Genomic DNA, 12,990 nt, shown 5'->3' with positions numbered 1-12,990 from the left:
CTGGACTCTTGTCTCTCACCCATTATTTACCTCTGCTGTTGCTGTGGTGGTGCTGATGGTTCACGTTTTATTTTCTTTTTTGCGTGGGCAGGCACTGGGAATCAAACCCAGGTCCTCCAGCATGGCAGGCGAGAACTCTACCTGCTGAGCCACCGTGGCCCACCTTGATGGTTTACTTTTGAACATAGCTCATAACATGCGATAAAACACTCTTTATACAAGAATCATATCTTTGAAGTAATTCTTTCAATAACTCATTCATATTTCTAGTGTGAATCAGTGGGACATGTAGGTCTGTACAACCCCTTTCAATCTTGTTCATCTTCAGTGTGGTAATATTACTTCTAGACCCACCAGACTCACCTTTGTCTTAGTGTTTTCTGATACAATTTTCAAACCCTCAATGTTGAGCCATCAATGGTGCGGTTCAAGAAAATTCCATTTTAGTGTATAATTCTTTATTTCTTCAAGGTGAACTTTGTTTCACATAAGAAAGCCTGTCTGATTAAAGCTCAACTAGTATGCTAGTTCAGGTAGTAAGACTAGTACAGCTGAGCTGTGGCCGTGTGGCGTGTACGTGCCTCTGGCAGTGCACGCCGTGGAAGGGGCACAGGGCCTCCCGGAGGCAAAGCCCACCCACTGCAGTGTCCACCTCCTCCCGTCCTGCCTTAGTCTCTGCAGCCTCCTTCCTGGGAGCCCTGCTGACTCTGCCTCATCCTACCAGAGGATCACAGAAGGAGCAAAGGAGTAAAAAGAAGGTTCAGGTTTCTCTTTAAGAAGTATAGTAAGGGGTGGGCCACGGTGGCTCAGCAGGCAAGAATGCTCGCCTGCCATGCCAGAGGACCCGGGTTCCAGTCCCGGTCCATGTATAAAAAAAAAAGCAGCATAGTAAGAACTGACCCGGTCACGGCTCGACAGCGTTATTGTTCTCGATTAGTAGCTAAAAGCTTGTCTGTCACTTTCAGTAAACCAGAGTCATGAGTTGCTGAGGTCATAAATTTATCTTAGTCTATTAGCCCTGTTCTTTAGTTTTATAATAAAGTAGGGATTCAGTGTTCCAAGTGATCTTTTTTTTTTTTTTGGTTTTGGGGCAGTCTTTACTGTTTAACATGAAGCTGTCAAATGAAGAATGGTCAAATTTCACATTTGGGGAAAGAAATTAAAATCCAAAAGAGCATTACTTTCTGCCCATCAGTTTTGGGTTTTCAGTCATACCAAAAATTAAAATTTCCTGAAACATCTCTGGTGATGAGTCTTAAAGATACAGACTTCTTTAAAAAAGAATGTAAATGTTTATTTCTCAGATGTTTAAATGTTTTCGTTTGTACTTGAGTGCTGTTAATTTTTTAAAAATTGCAGAAATGGATATTAAACTGTTTCATATTTTTTATACTTTTTCAGTGATTCTGCAGGATATTCTGAAATGGAGCCGGACATAAATGCATGGGAATCATTTCTTTCTAAAGTTAGAACAGGAATTGAGACTACAGAGGTCAGTTATAAAATAAAATTCTCTTAAAATGTGTACGATGGTTATAATTGTCAGGAGACTAGTATCATATTGAAATATGTTTTTTTAATCTGTTAGTAGCAATGCATATTTTCTCAGAAGAGTTTTCCTGAAACTAATGGTATCTGCTTGGCCAAGTAATTATTAAACTCTGTGAAGTTATGTTTAATAAGGTATAGAGCTTTCGGATTAATTAGGTCTTATTTTGAATTTCTTCCTTTAAGGAAGTAATGGTTTTAATAGCTTGCTGCATCTCCAATTCCCTGGACAGTTGTGGACCATTTTAAATGTATGATAAGAAGAAAAGTATTAATTTACAATTGTGGTTTTCTCTTGGAATTTATTAGAAAAACTTTAGCACCTTCCCTTTGACCTACAGGCGGAGTTTGAAGAACAAATTAGGGCAGTTCAAAATGGGTCTCGGCTCAGGGATCTTTGTGAAGTGCAGATTCCCAAGCTTTCGTTCCCTCCCCACCGCGTGGTAAGCCTGTCACAGCTACTGCTTCTGTTTTTTTTTTCTTTGAAGGAAAGAAAAAGTTATGTAATGGACCATGGTTTCTTAACTAGGCTGTTTCTCAAGCAGTTTGTTATTGCTTTCTGGGAGTGGGGATGGCATTGGGTTAATTTTGGTGCTGATGCTTTCACTCCCAGGGCTATTGGTTAACTCTTTCAGCTTTACAACATTCATAGAAATGGAAACTCAGTATCTCTGCATCTTTGTATGAGGACGAGGTTGCGGTGGACACACCTGATGTTTTCCTGGACTTTCCTATGCCAGGGCCTGCTTTGTGTGCATGTGTTTTCCCTCATTTAACATCACATTCCAGGAGGGGCTCCTGATGCAAGCAGGCCTTTTGTTCTCAGAGTTTTATTCCTAGATACTTTGGGGTGCACATATAGCCGACATCTAAAAGTTAAGTTCAGATACTGAATAAAAACTATGAAATGGAACATGCAGGAGCTTTGTTGGTCTGGCATATATTTTACTGCTAGTTTGAGGTTTTGGCTGCATATTTTGAGTAATAGTGGTATAGTACCTTATCTTTTTATTTTAAAATATGCAGCACAGTAAAGTATTAATTTTATTTCATGGACTTTAAAATATGTCTAAATCTAGTGTCATTTTATTATATTCTGGGCTACATATTTTGTAGATTTGGAAATTAAATAGATGCTCAATAAATATTCGCTTGAAGTAAGTTAAACACAAAGGAGCTCAGACTATAAGAATTTAAAGAAAGATTCTTTTGAAGAGTTGATTAGAGAAGATTTCAGGGTTTGTTGACACTGCATTGCAACCTTCTGGTTCCTTAAGACCACCCAAGCCTGTTTCCCCTGCTCTGCTTTGCTCCTCCCTCCTATTACCAGACCTTTGCCCACCCATTCTGCAGCCTGAAACACTGTCCTCACCTGCATTCCACCCTTCTTTGAAAGCCCAGTGAGGGTCTGCCCTCTTTTTGACCCTCACACTCAGTTTCCCTGCAGTCAAGAGCCTGCTCTCAAATGTCTTCTCTCTGGTACTTTGCACACTAAGCATTCAGTAAGCTTGTGAATTCATTTGAAAAATAAAAAAAATCTGAAGTGAAAAATATGATGTGGTCACCTTGAACCACATAAGAAGTAGCGTTTTATTGAGAAAGATCACTTCTCATTGGTTTGTCCAAGTATTAAAGCTCTTTGCATATTTGTAGAATTATATAAGCTAGAATTAAACATTAATTTACTTTTAATATATAATTCTATAACTATCCAAAGAGTTTTAATATCCCAAATCCTGGGCAGCTTTCCATGTGCCCAGAGCTTGGGCAGTCAGTGTCCCCGGTGCATATCCTTGTGTGTCGTTCCTCCCTCGTCCTTCCGTTGTGTATTCAGTGGTGCCCAAGATCAGAGCGAGTGGCTTTCTGCGAAGACAGACTGTAAACCCACAGGCACAAGCAGAATGCAGTGTGGTTTTCTCGGTGGGCACATAGAATGCCATAGAAGCACAAAACAGGGGCAGCGGCCTCATTTAGGGGCCTAAGTCTCCCCGGAAGAGTCCCTGTTGAAGACTTGATGAGTCAGAGTTCTGAACTAGGATGAGCCGGGCAAAGGGCCCAGTGGGTTAGTTTGAGAAGAGGCAGATGCTTGGTATTTGGCGGGTCAGCAAGTTCCAAATGAAAGAAACAGTATATTTGAAGGTGAAGGCTTACTGGGCTGGAAATTGCTGGGATCTTAGCCAGGGCAGATTTGGGGGAGTGTTGGGACAGTTGTTTTTTATTGAGTCAGTCACAAATTATAGCTGGGAAGGGGAGAAGTGTGATGAGGTGGTAACTAATGAAAAGCAAGTGGGTAGGTAAAATGTCTCCTGAAGACAGTTTTCCAAACTTCACAGAGAAAATAAGAAATTTCTATAGAGTTATCTAGAAGTCAGACTCCTACCCTTATCCTAACAACTAACAAGTTGTCAGAATAGTAATTTTTTTTACGACAGAACAATTTAATTTTTAAAATCTCATTTCCTGTGCAGTTGAGTGAGCATCCAGGTTTTATTGTATAGGGCTTAGTGGTCAATCTTCATCCTGTGAAGCTTCTCCCCTTGCCTCAAGGAGAGCCCTTGCCAATTGATAACCTGCCCTGGTGCTCTTCTCACAGGTTCGCCTCCAGTTCCTTCCTGAGTATGCAGACACTGATGGTCAAAGTCCCGTGATTTCTACAAGTAATGTCACTGGAAGCCAAGCCCCAGTTCAGGAGGATTCGAGTCCACGCTCTGCCAGTGACTGCCCAGCGGCTGCCTGTGACTGCCCAGCAGCTGCCCGTGACTGCCCAGCAGCTGCCAGTGACTGCCCAGCGGCTGCCCGTGACTGCCCAGCGGCTGCCCGTGACTGCCCAGCAGCTGCCAGTGACTGCCCAGCGGCTGCCCGTGACTGCCCAGCGGCTGCCAGTGACTGCCCAGCGGCTGCCAGTGACTGCCCAGCGGCTGTCCGTGACTGCCCAGCGGCTGCCCGTGACTGCCCAGCGGCTGCCCGTGACTGCCCAGCGGCTGCCCGTGACTGCCCAGTGGCTGCCAGTGACTGCCCAGCAGAGGCTCCATCTGCGCCCTTGCCGGCCTCACCATCCAGTCAGCCTGAGGTCCCCCCACCACCAGAGTCTGTTAGGGTTCCCAGCCCAGCAGCACCGCCAAAAGAAGGCCTCACAGCTGGCCAGAAGCTGCCTCTAGGACGCGCTCGTTCCACCCAGGCTGCAAGGAAGCCGTTCAATAGCATCATTGAACACCTGTCGATGGTGTTCCCATGCTACGACAGGTATGAATGGGAAATGGCTGTGACTCGGTCACATGCTTATTTTAGTTTGTTAATGTTGTTGGAAATGCAGTATACCAGAAAGGGTTGGCTTTCATAAAGGGAATTTATTAAGTTATAAGTTTAAGATTTTAAGGCCATAAAAATGTCCAGTCTAAGGGATCCAGGGAGAGTTACCTTGACTCAAGAAAGGCCAATGGGTCCGGGACATCTCTGTCAGCCGGGAAGGCATGAGGCTGGTCTATGCTGGTCTGCTGGCTCTGAAGCTTTTTCCAAAATGGTTCCTTCTTAGAGGACCCCAGTAGGCAGATTAAGACCCATTTTAATGGGCAGAGACACATCTCCGAGGAAACCACCTCATCAAAAGGTCCCACCCAACAATATTGAATCAGGATTAAAGAACATGGCTTTTGGGGTACACAACAGTTTCAAACTGGCTCGTTTGTTCACTGAGTTTAGGTCTGGTAAAATCATGGCTCCTTTCGGGGCTGAAATGGAAAGGAAATGGAAAAGCACGTAGAAAGATAGGTGCTACCTCTTTCTTTCTTCCTCCTCCCTCCCACGTTGTTGTTTTTCTCTTTAAACATAGAGATGAACATTTTCAAGTAACTGTTAATGTGCATATCTAGATTTTAAAAGTTGAACCACTGGTCAGTTAACCTTCAGCAGAACCATCGACAGTCTGCTAAGATTTTGATGAGATCATCAAAATGAGTATTTCTCTAATACTAGTGGAAATAGCACATGAACAGCATGATAGTAGTTTCATATCGTTTTGGGGAAAAAATCATATGTATAGCAAGAAAGGCAGCAGTGACTCATGCCCTCTTACTAGACAGTACCTCTAACTTGTTAGAGGTATGAGGTTGAAAAGACTAGGATATGATTTTGTAGTGAATTAGGTGTGTGGGCATATTAAAAAGGGATCCTTTTAGCAACCTGGTTAGAAAGCAGAAGACCTGCCTTTAACTGTTAGGTCAGCGAAGCTGTGAGTAGGGTTGGGTATGGTTGGAGGCTCTCCAGCCCCTGACCTCTGCTCTCCGGGTAGGTCAAGGGAAGGGCACTGAAGGGCTGCTGGCCTGAGCCGGAACAGAAGGCAAGAGACAGGGGCTGCCTCCCGGACACAGCTCCGGAGAGCAGAATCCACATCCAGGAGTGGCCCTGCGTGTGCCCCTTGTAGTTTCAGCCTCTAGTGCGGTGTTCATTACAGGCTTTGAAACGGTACCTACGAACAAGGGTGGTCATTAAAATGCAATTGGCCGGAGTTCATGTTTCACACCTGTAGGTGGAGCCGTGCGCCTGTGAAAAGAAGTGTATTTTGTCTGCACTTGGACAGTTAGTCCTGCCTTGAGAAAAATTGTAAGTTTTCTCAGTAGCAGTTATTCCAGTTGTAAAATATATTCAAGTTCTAATTACCAGAAGTACCTTACCAGTGGAATTGTTTGCAATCCTGACTGAATTTGGCAGAGCTTGAACAAGCAGATAGAAATGCACCCGTCTTCTGAAGGTTAAAGTATTTGGGATGTTAGTGGTGCAGATATCAGTTCCTGTTTACAAGTGGTATCACGCCCGTCTGATGGTGCTCGTGGCACGTTCAGACTTTGAGGACCTTGTTGTTGGTTAGATTTTTCAAGGAAAAAGTCCAGAAAATTAGTTTCCTGCTGGTTAGAGAGACTCTATTTAAGTTGGAACCAGTGGTATTTGATGCTTCAGTGATTTTGTGCAAGACTATGATATTCCCAGTCTATATGAAGTCAGCTTTCCAAACCTGGGTGGGTATCTGAAATGAATCTAGTAGATACACTGTCATGCTGAAATTCTATTGCAATAAATATTTAGAAACAAACTTGGAAAGACGATTGTACTTTAAAATAGTTCTGCTTTTTTATATACAGTTACTATTGTCATGCAGTCTATAAATTACTTTTGTTTGTGTATATTTATTTCTTTTAGTTGTTGGGTTAATATTGGCATGGATTATTTCTTGGCAGTAGAAAACTGACTTTCTGTTGTCATTTGTCACCCACTTTCCCTTTCAGCACTGAGCTTGCTGGTTTTATTAAAAAAGTGAGAAACAAAAATAAGAATTCACTTTCAGGATTGAGTGTTGATGAAATTGTCCAGAAAGTAACAGAACACATTCTAGATGAACAGAGCAAGAGAAAGGTCAGTATTTCACTCCGATAAGTAAAATATTCAACTTCATTCATATTTGTTTGTAAAATATAAGAAATGTAAAAAAAAAAAAATGATTCAAACGAAAATGTAGAGAAGTTTACTGAAGACAGTAAGTTGATGGTAAAGCCTTTAGATAACCGAATTCCACTTCCCTCCTGCCCCCGGCCGGTGTAGCCAAGTCCGGGAAAAGACAGGAAGACACCTGAGCCCAGCCCCCCAGCCGGGTGCACGCAGGGCCGACGCTCAGTGGCTGCCGGACTCCCACCCGAGGCCAAGGAGCAGAAGGCGGGGAATGGCTCTGTGAGTGTTGTGTGTAACCGCGATTGGGTTTGTTTTCTGTTTTTTTCTTTTTAATGAAGAACAGGAAGGAAAAGACATTTTTGAGCCGTGAAGCCTTAGCTCCTCTCTTTTCATTTCTAGACCTCATTTATTTGATCCAAAAATTAGAAGCCGACTTCGATGGGCGTGAGTGTGCCGTTAGAGCCCCGGTCAGCCAGGGGAGGCCTCGACTGAAGCCTTGGGTTCTGCCCGCCCTGTGGGGGCCTCTGAGCCCTGCCCTGGTTTTGTGGCAGTTGACCCTATACTTCAGTTTTTCAGTATATTAAGTATGTATTTCAAAGTCTTGGGAAAGAAAATATGATGTCTAAATATTTCCTTCTCTGTACCCTGGGCTCTGAAATCACACAGACTTGATTCCATCATTCGATGCTAGGAGCCTGGACGCGTTCCTTAGTGTTTCTGGGCTGCTGTGTCCTCACCTGTGGAAAGAATCCTGTCTGTTTGCTGCAGGAGACTCCTGCTGTATTATATAAATACAATGTAATATACATTATATATTTTTTAATAAAATACTTCTCCTGCTGTATTACGTATCTGCTTTAACATCTGAATATGCATTGGTTTTGACTGATAACATACTGTGATTATTAGATTAACAGCTTGATTTTGATATTCAGATGATAAGGCATAAGGCCCTGCTACCAGTAAGGAATTTGACTAGTATTCTGACATGGATGAAGGTGGTGCCATTTCAGAACGTGGCAGGTGATAATCTTATACCATAATTTGCATTAACCTAATAGAGCTTTAATAAATTGAGACATTAGTGTATTATGTACTATGTATTACTGTGGCATAGAGGTTGTGGATATATTTAAGGTTTTGGTTAAATGGTTTCAAAATAAATCATTATTTTTTTAGGCTCTAAAAAAAAAAAAGGAGGTGTTGGAGTGGAAATGAATGGGGCAGTGGGGGTCCCCTCTGAGGCCCACAGCGGGCGCTGCACCTGCTTTCTCATGCCCAGGCTGCCCCTCACCAGGCCACGAACCCAGAGGCCAGGCCCTTCCCAGCACCACACAGACCCTGTCCCCAGGTGTTTGCTGCATGAGGGATCACCTTGGTTTATTTTGATTTGCAGAAGTAATCCACATCCATAGTACCTTCAGAAAATAGCAAAGGAAAACAATTAAATCTCCCTTAGCCAGAGCTGACCCTTGGCTACATTTTGTACATCTTTCCATTTTGTGCATGTTCTAGACATCTGTGTGTATATGTAATCTCTTTATTTTTTTAAAGTTGAATACAGTACACACATACTGTCTTAAAAGCAGCCTTTGTGACTCATTTTTCAGTGATGCTAGCCCTCCTTCATGATTTTAACCAGCTCCACGATGTGGACTTGTCAGCATTTCTATTACTAGTCCCCAAATGACAAGATACTTACGCAGGTGATTAGAGTATGACGTTAATCTAATATGGTGCTTTTCGTATAGAGTGGAATAAATAGGCCTGGGAAATCTGAATCTAAATTTGACCTGGGAAATCTCTTAAGCATATAAAAAATTTTCTCTCAGAAAATGAAAACTTTAAAAGTATGCTTTTATTTTTCTATTTTTTTTTCAAAAATGCTGCTAAAAACAAAAGCTGCTCCCTCAGTCTGCTCAGCTGTAATTGAGAATTCGCTGTCTTAGTGGGAAAAATATCTGGTGGCTACCTTTAGGAAGAACTCATATATTAAGAAGAAACGTAGTTGTTCTTTTTTATTCAGATGTTTTTTTCCACAGGCATCAGGTGCAAATTCCTGTGAAACATGTCACAAGGTGCTGAAGTCGAAAAACATTCGTGTGTTGAAATGTGGGCACAAGTTTCACAAAGGGGTAAGGACTCTCTTTGTCTTTGACCATCCTCATTTCATGTTTCGTAAGTATGAAGTGGTTTGATATAATAAAAAAGGAATTTTTTTTCTAAGCATTGATACTTCTTGTGTTTCCAATCCATTTTCTTTGTCCACCTGCCTGTGTCAGTGTTCATCGTCTCTGTTGCCAAGCATGATGCTGTGGGAAAGGAGGGGAGGATTCCTGGGCCATGGGGCAGGTGTCTGCAGAGAACATCCTTTCTGCCCGTGACTTCACGCTCCATGAACTACCTCGATGCCGAAATGAAAAGCAGTGGTCGTTAAAAGTGATTTCTTACACATACAGATCAACAGTGCCACAGTTTATCAGTTTAGTACAGTACATTCATTCGCTTTAACACTTTAGAGGATTGAAAGTAAACTGGAAGGGTCCCTGTCCCTTCCCCCAGAGATTCTGGCTCTGCCCTGCCGGTGTGTGGACACTGAGAAAGGAGGTAATTCCAGCATCCTCACTAGAAGGAGTGTGCCGATGGCGTGCAGAGCCTCCTTTGCGCGGCCTCCCTCCTTCGAGTGTGTCTCAGGCAGCAGCAGCCTGGGGGTGCGATGGGCAGAAAGGCTCCAGGCACGCTGCAGGAACCAAAGACCAGAACGAGGTGGAGGACAGGCGAGGGGTTAGGAACCAGTTGAGATCAGGCCCCCCCCAAAAAAGATAAAAAAAAAAAAAAAAAAAGATCAGGCCCAAGGGCTGAGAAAATGCTGTCTCATGGGGTCAGGGCAGCAGAAGCTGAAGCCCCGAGATTAGAGGCGGGTGCAGGGGGGCAGAGCTAGACCATCCCCCAGAGGCTGCCCAGAGGCCTGGGGGACTTGGGCTCCGATTCTCAGGCAGATTCTTGCTCCTGGGGCCTCGTCCCCCCTCCTAGCCTGAAAAGGCTGTGGGCTCTCCGGGTACTGGGGGGTTCCGGGCCCTGCCAGGCTTTGGGGTGCAGAGTCACCCTCCTGCCGGAGCTGAGGTGGCACAAAGAGCACCGACTGCTTTCTTTTCCTCCTTTGCAGTGCTTTAAGCAACGGCTGAAAGGGCAGCGGGCTTGCCCGGCTTGCGGGGCCCGTGACCGTGCGTCGGAAGCATAGCCTGCACCCGGAGGGGCCAGCCCCGCTAAGTGGTAGGACCACCTGCCTGCTATTCTAGGCAGCCCCAGCTCGCAGCGCTGTCATTTACTGGTTTGTCAGATTGGAAGAGTAACAGCTACTGCATTTGATACGAAAAGCAGACATGTGGAGGTTCTCTTACACTGTGTCACAGAGCTAAAAAGAGTAATGTTTAATATAATCTATAGGAAGTAATTTTATGGTAGCTAGTAAAATTGTCTGCAATGGCATTTCTTACATTGCTGGGGCTGCTGCCCGAGGCCTCTTTGAGGATGGGAGGCTTCTTTTAAAAGGCGTTTTGAGTGCCTCAGAGCAGTGTGTTAACTGTAAATATTCGTAACCTGTCAGTGTGCTCCATGATCCCCTTTTGTGTTTGAAAAATCTTGTTCTAGTTGCTCCACAAGAGGGGTTATACTGACTTTCTAAAAACTTTTTTTATACGATTTAGTATTCCTGAAAAGAAGCCTACGTGTTTCCCTAAAGATTCTACATTTAAAAGTGGACTTCAGCAGTACACATTTTAATATTGTGTAATGTTCGAACCATGAAACTCTGTGTGCTGTTGATTTATCATTTCATTTTATTCCCCATTCCCCAATAGAGTGCTTCTATTTCATCTTTTTAAAATGTCATGTGATTTTCAAAAATCAGCTAAAAAGCAGTTTTTATTAGTATCAGCAAAGACCTTTTTTCATAAATTTGAGACTCTGTGGTCATTACACGAACCCCATGTTTAGAACCTATTTGTCCTAAAATAGGGTGGACTGTTGTCCTACGTTAATCGGCCGGTGTTTGGGGGTGTAGCCAAGGGACAAGCGCACACCAGCCGCTGGGGGAAACGGTCACCATCTTCCCCTCCTCTTCCCATCACCTGAAGAGACGCTCGTGTCATTAGGCTCTCCCGCGGTGCCCCTGTTGTGACCGTCTGGTGTTTGACGTTGTGTACAGTAATGCATGTACAGTTTCCTGTGACCTGAGAACAAACCCTAACTACTCTAGAAACTGTTTTAAAAAATATTAGATATCACCTAGTGACTTACAGACAGTAGTAGATACAGAAATTTGAATTCTGAACACATTCCATTTCTCGCCAACAAGAAGGATCAAACAGTGTGTTCTTTGTTCCACTGTAAACTTTGTGAGCTGATTCGGTGCCCCACCCCCACCCCTCAGCCTTTGTTCATCGTGAGTTTTGATGTCTTATTGACTCCGAGTCCGTGAAAGCCCCCTCCGTTTTGAAACGTTCCCCGTGCAGCCCCTAAAACACTGTGTGCTCAACATGACCGGGAGCTATTGCTAGGGACCAGCTTTAGCAGCAGGTACCAAGGGCAAGAAGAGCAGCTGTAGACTGAGCATATTTTGTATATAACTTCAAGTGAATACTTGTGAACATGCCTTACACGTGTCCAGTGAGTTTCAAAATAAAGAGCATTCTAAAAGAATAGTAGTATGCTGTCATTCTTGTCTGTTCCTTCTCAAAAATTGTTTTGAATGCATTTTCTTGAAAATTCAAGACAAGTGTGTGGTGCTTCTGTCCTAACAGGCGGTTTCCTTTGGAGGGAAGAGCCCCCTTAGGTCTGACCAAGGTTCTTGGGACATTTGAGACCCTGGATAAATTGGAGTCCTTTAGGACCCAAGAGATTGCTAAATTCAAGTCTGCTGTTCTCCAAGATTGTTGAAATTTGTGGATGTGAAATTTATACCAGGATATAGAGAATTACTGTTTTAGGCTAAAATAAGAGATTTTTCATATGAATGCTGAAAATTATCCAGTTTCATTCCTCAACATTGATTTTTTTTTTTTTTTGAGGCATTGGCAGATTCATGGACTATTGAAGCTGAGCACTGGGGCTTCCCTCTTGGGAACTTTTTGGATCGAGTGAGCACAAAGAGATTATTGAAGAAAGTTAGTTTTTGAAAAATCTATCTTTTGTTTATTCAAGTGTATTTAAAGTAATATCAGTAAATACCTTTAACCTGATAGCATTTATTTCATTATACTGTGCAGTTTTAAGCAATGACTATTCCTAAGAATTGAGATGATTTCCCCTTGCTGAACTGCTTGATCTGGGTTTGAATAATGGACAATCTAATAGAAAATTGAAATGATGCCCCAGCAATGCAAAATGTTACATTTTTAAGGTAATATCAGATGGGGCAGGTGAGCAAATCGGTCAACACACCACACAACTGAGGTTGGAATGTGATTTTCCAACTATTCTGGCTAGTTTTTCTATCAGACGGGAACTCCGCCTGGAGAAGTGGATTAAAGGAAACAGGTCAAGGAGAAAACAGCACAGGTGGAAATTCCTTTCATTGCTCACTGGTGAGGTTGATAACAGGCAGTAAAGTGGCTGTCATTATGAGGACCAAAAAGTTCTTTAATCTGACCCTTTCATGAAAGAAATAGGAAATGCATGTGAATGCTTTAAACATTTGAGCCACAGATTTGATTAAAGGAAAGAGATTTGCTCATCTGTCACAGCCAGTCCCTCCTTCCTTCCTCTTCTCTGACACGATCCCTACGAGGAGACGGCCCTGTCACGGGACCTGGGCCAAGAGGCTGGGCAAGGCCTGCTGGGGACCCAGTGAAGCCAGAGCCGGTCACCCTGCAGCCACGTCCTCAGTACCTCAGTGCTGGGCACGGAGGCCCGCTGGCGTCATCTCCAACTAGCTGTGTCTTTCTTTTCCTCCTTAAAGGGGGAAAGAAAGCGGGAAAAGGATGAAATGTTCTGCAAAAATGC

The 12,990-nt window shown here is 43.4% G+C and overlaps 1 protein-coding gene across 4 annotated transcripts in view; it reads left to right on the top strand.

Annotated features, from left to right (window-relative positions):
* The window catches only part of TTC3 (tetratricopeptide repeat domain 3), a 98,242-nt gene extending 86,554 nt beyond the window's left edge, over positions 1 to 11,688 (top strand). For 2 of the 4 annotated variants that reach the window (XM_077119091.1, XM_077119093.1), the window contains 7 exons: positions 1,402 to 1,492; positions 1,890 to 1,991; positions 4,142 to 4,791; positions 6,828 to 6,954; positions 7,141 to 7,266; positions 9,030 to 9,122; positions 10,154 to 11,688. In XM_077119091.1, the coding sequence (XP_076975206.1) occupies positions 1,402 to 1,492; positions 1,890 to 1,991; positions 4,142 to 4,791; positions 6,828 to 6,954; positions 7,141 to 7,266; positions 9,030 to 9,122; positions 10,154 to 10,228 (1,264 nt within the window). In that variant the 3' untranslated portion in view covers positions 10,229 to 11,688. The other 2 variants (XM_077119090.1, XM_077119092.1) reach the window with 2 other exon arrangements.
* The last annotated feature ends 1,302 nt before the right edge of the window (positions 11,689 to 12,990 follow it).

Source organism: Tamandua tetradactyla, chromosome 10 (assembly GCF_023851605.1).
Source record: "Tamandua tetradactyla isolate mTamTet1 chromosome 10, mTamTet1.pri, whole genome shotgun sequence".
Taxonomy (NCBI): Eukaryota; Metazoa; Chordata; class Mammalia; order Pilosa; family Myrmecophagidae; genus Tamandua; species Tamandua tetradactyla.
The sequence above is the reverse complement of the archived record's forward strand: the minus strand, read 5'-3'. Positions and strand labels throughout refer to the sequence as shown.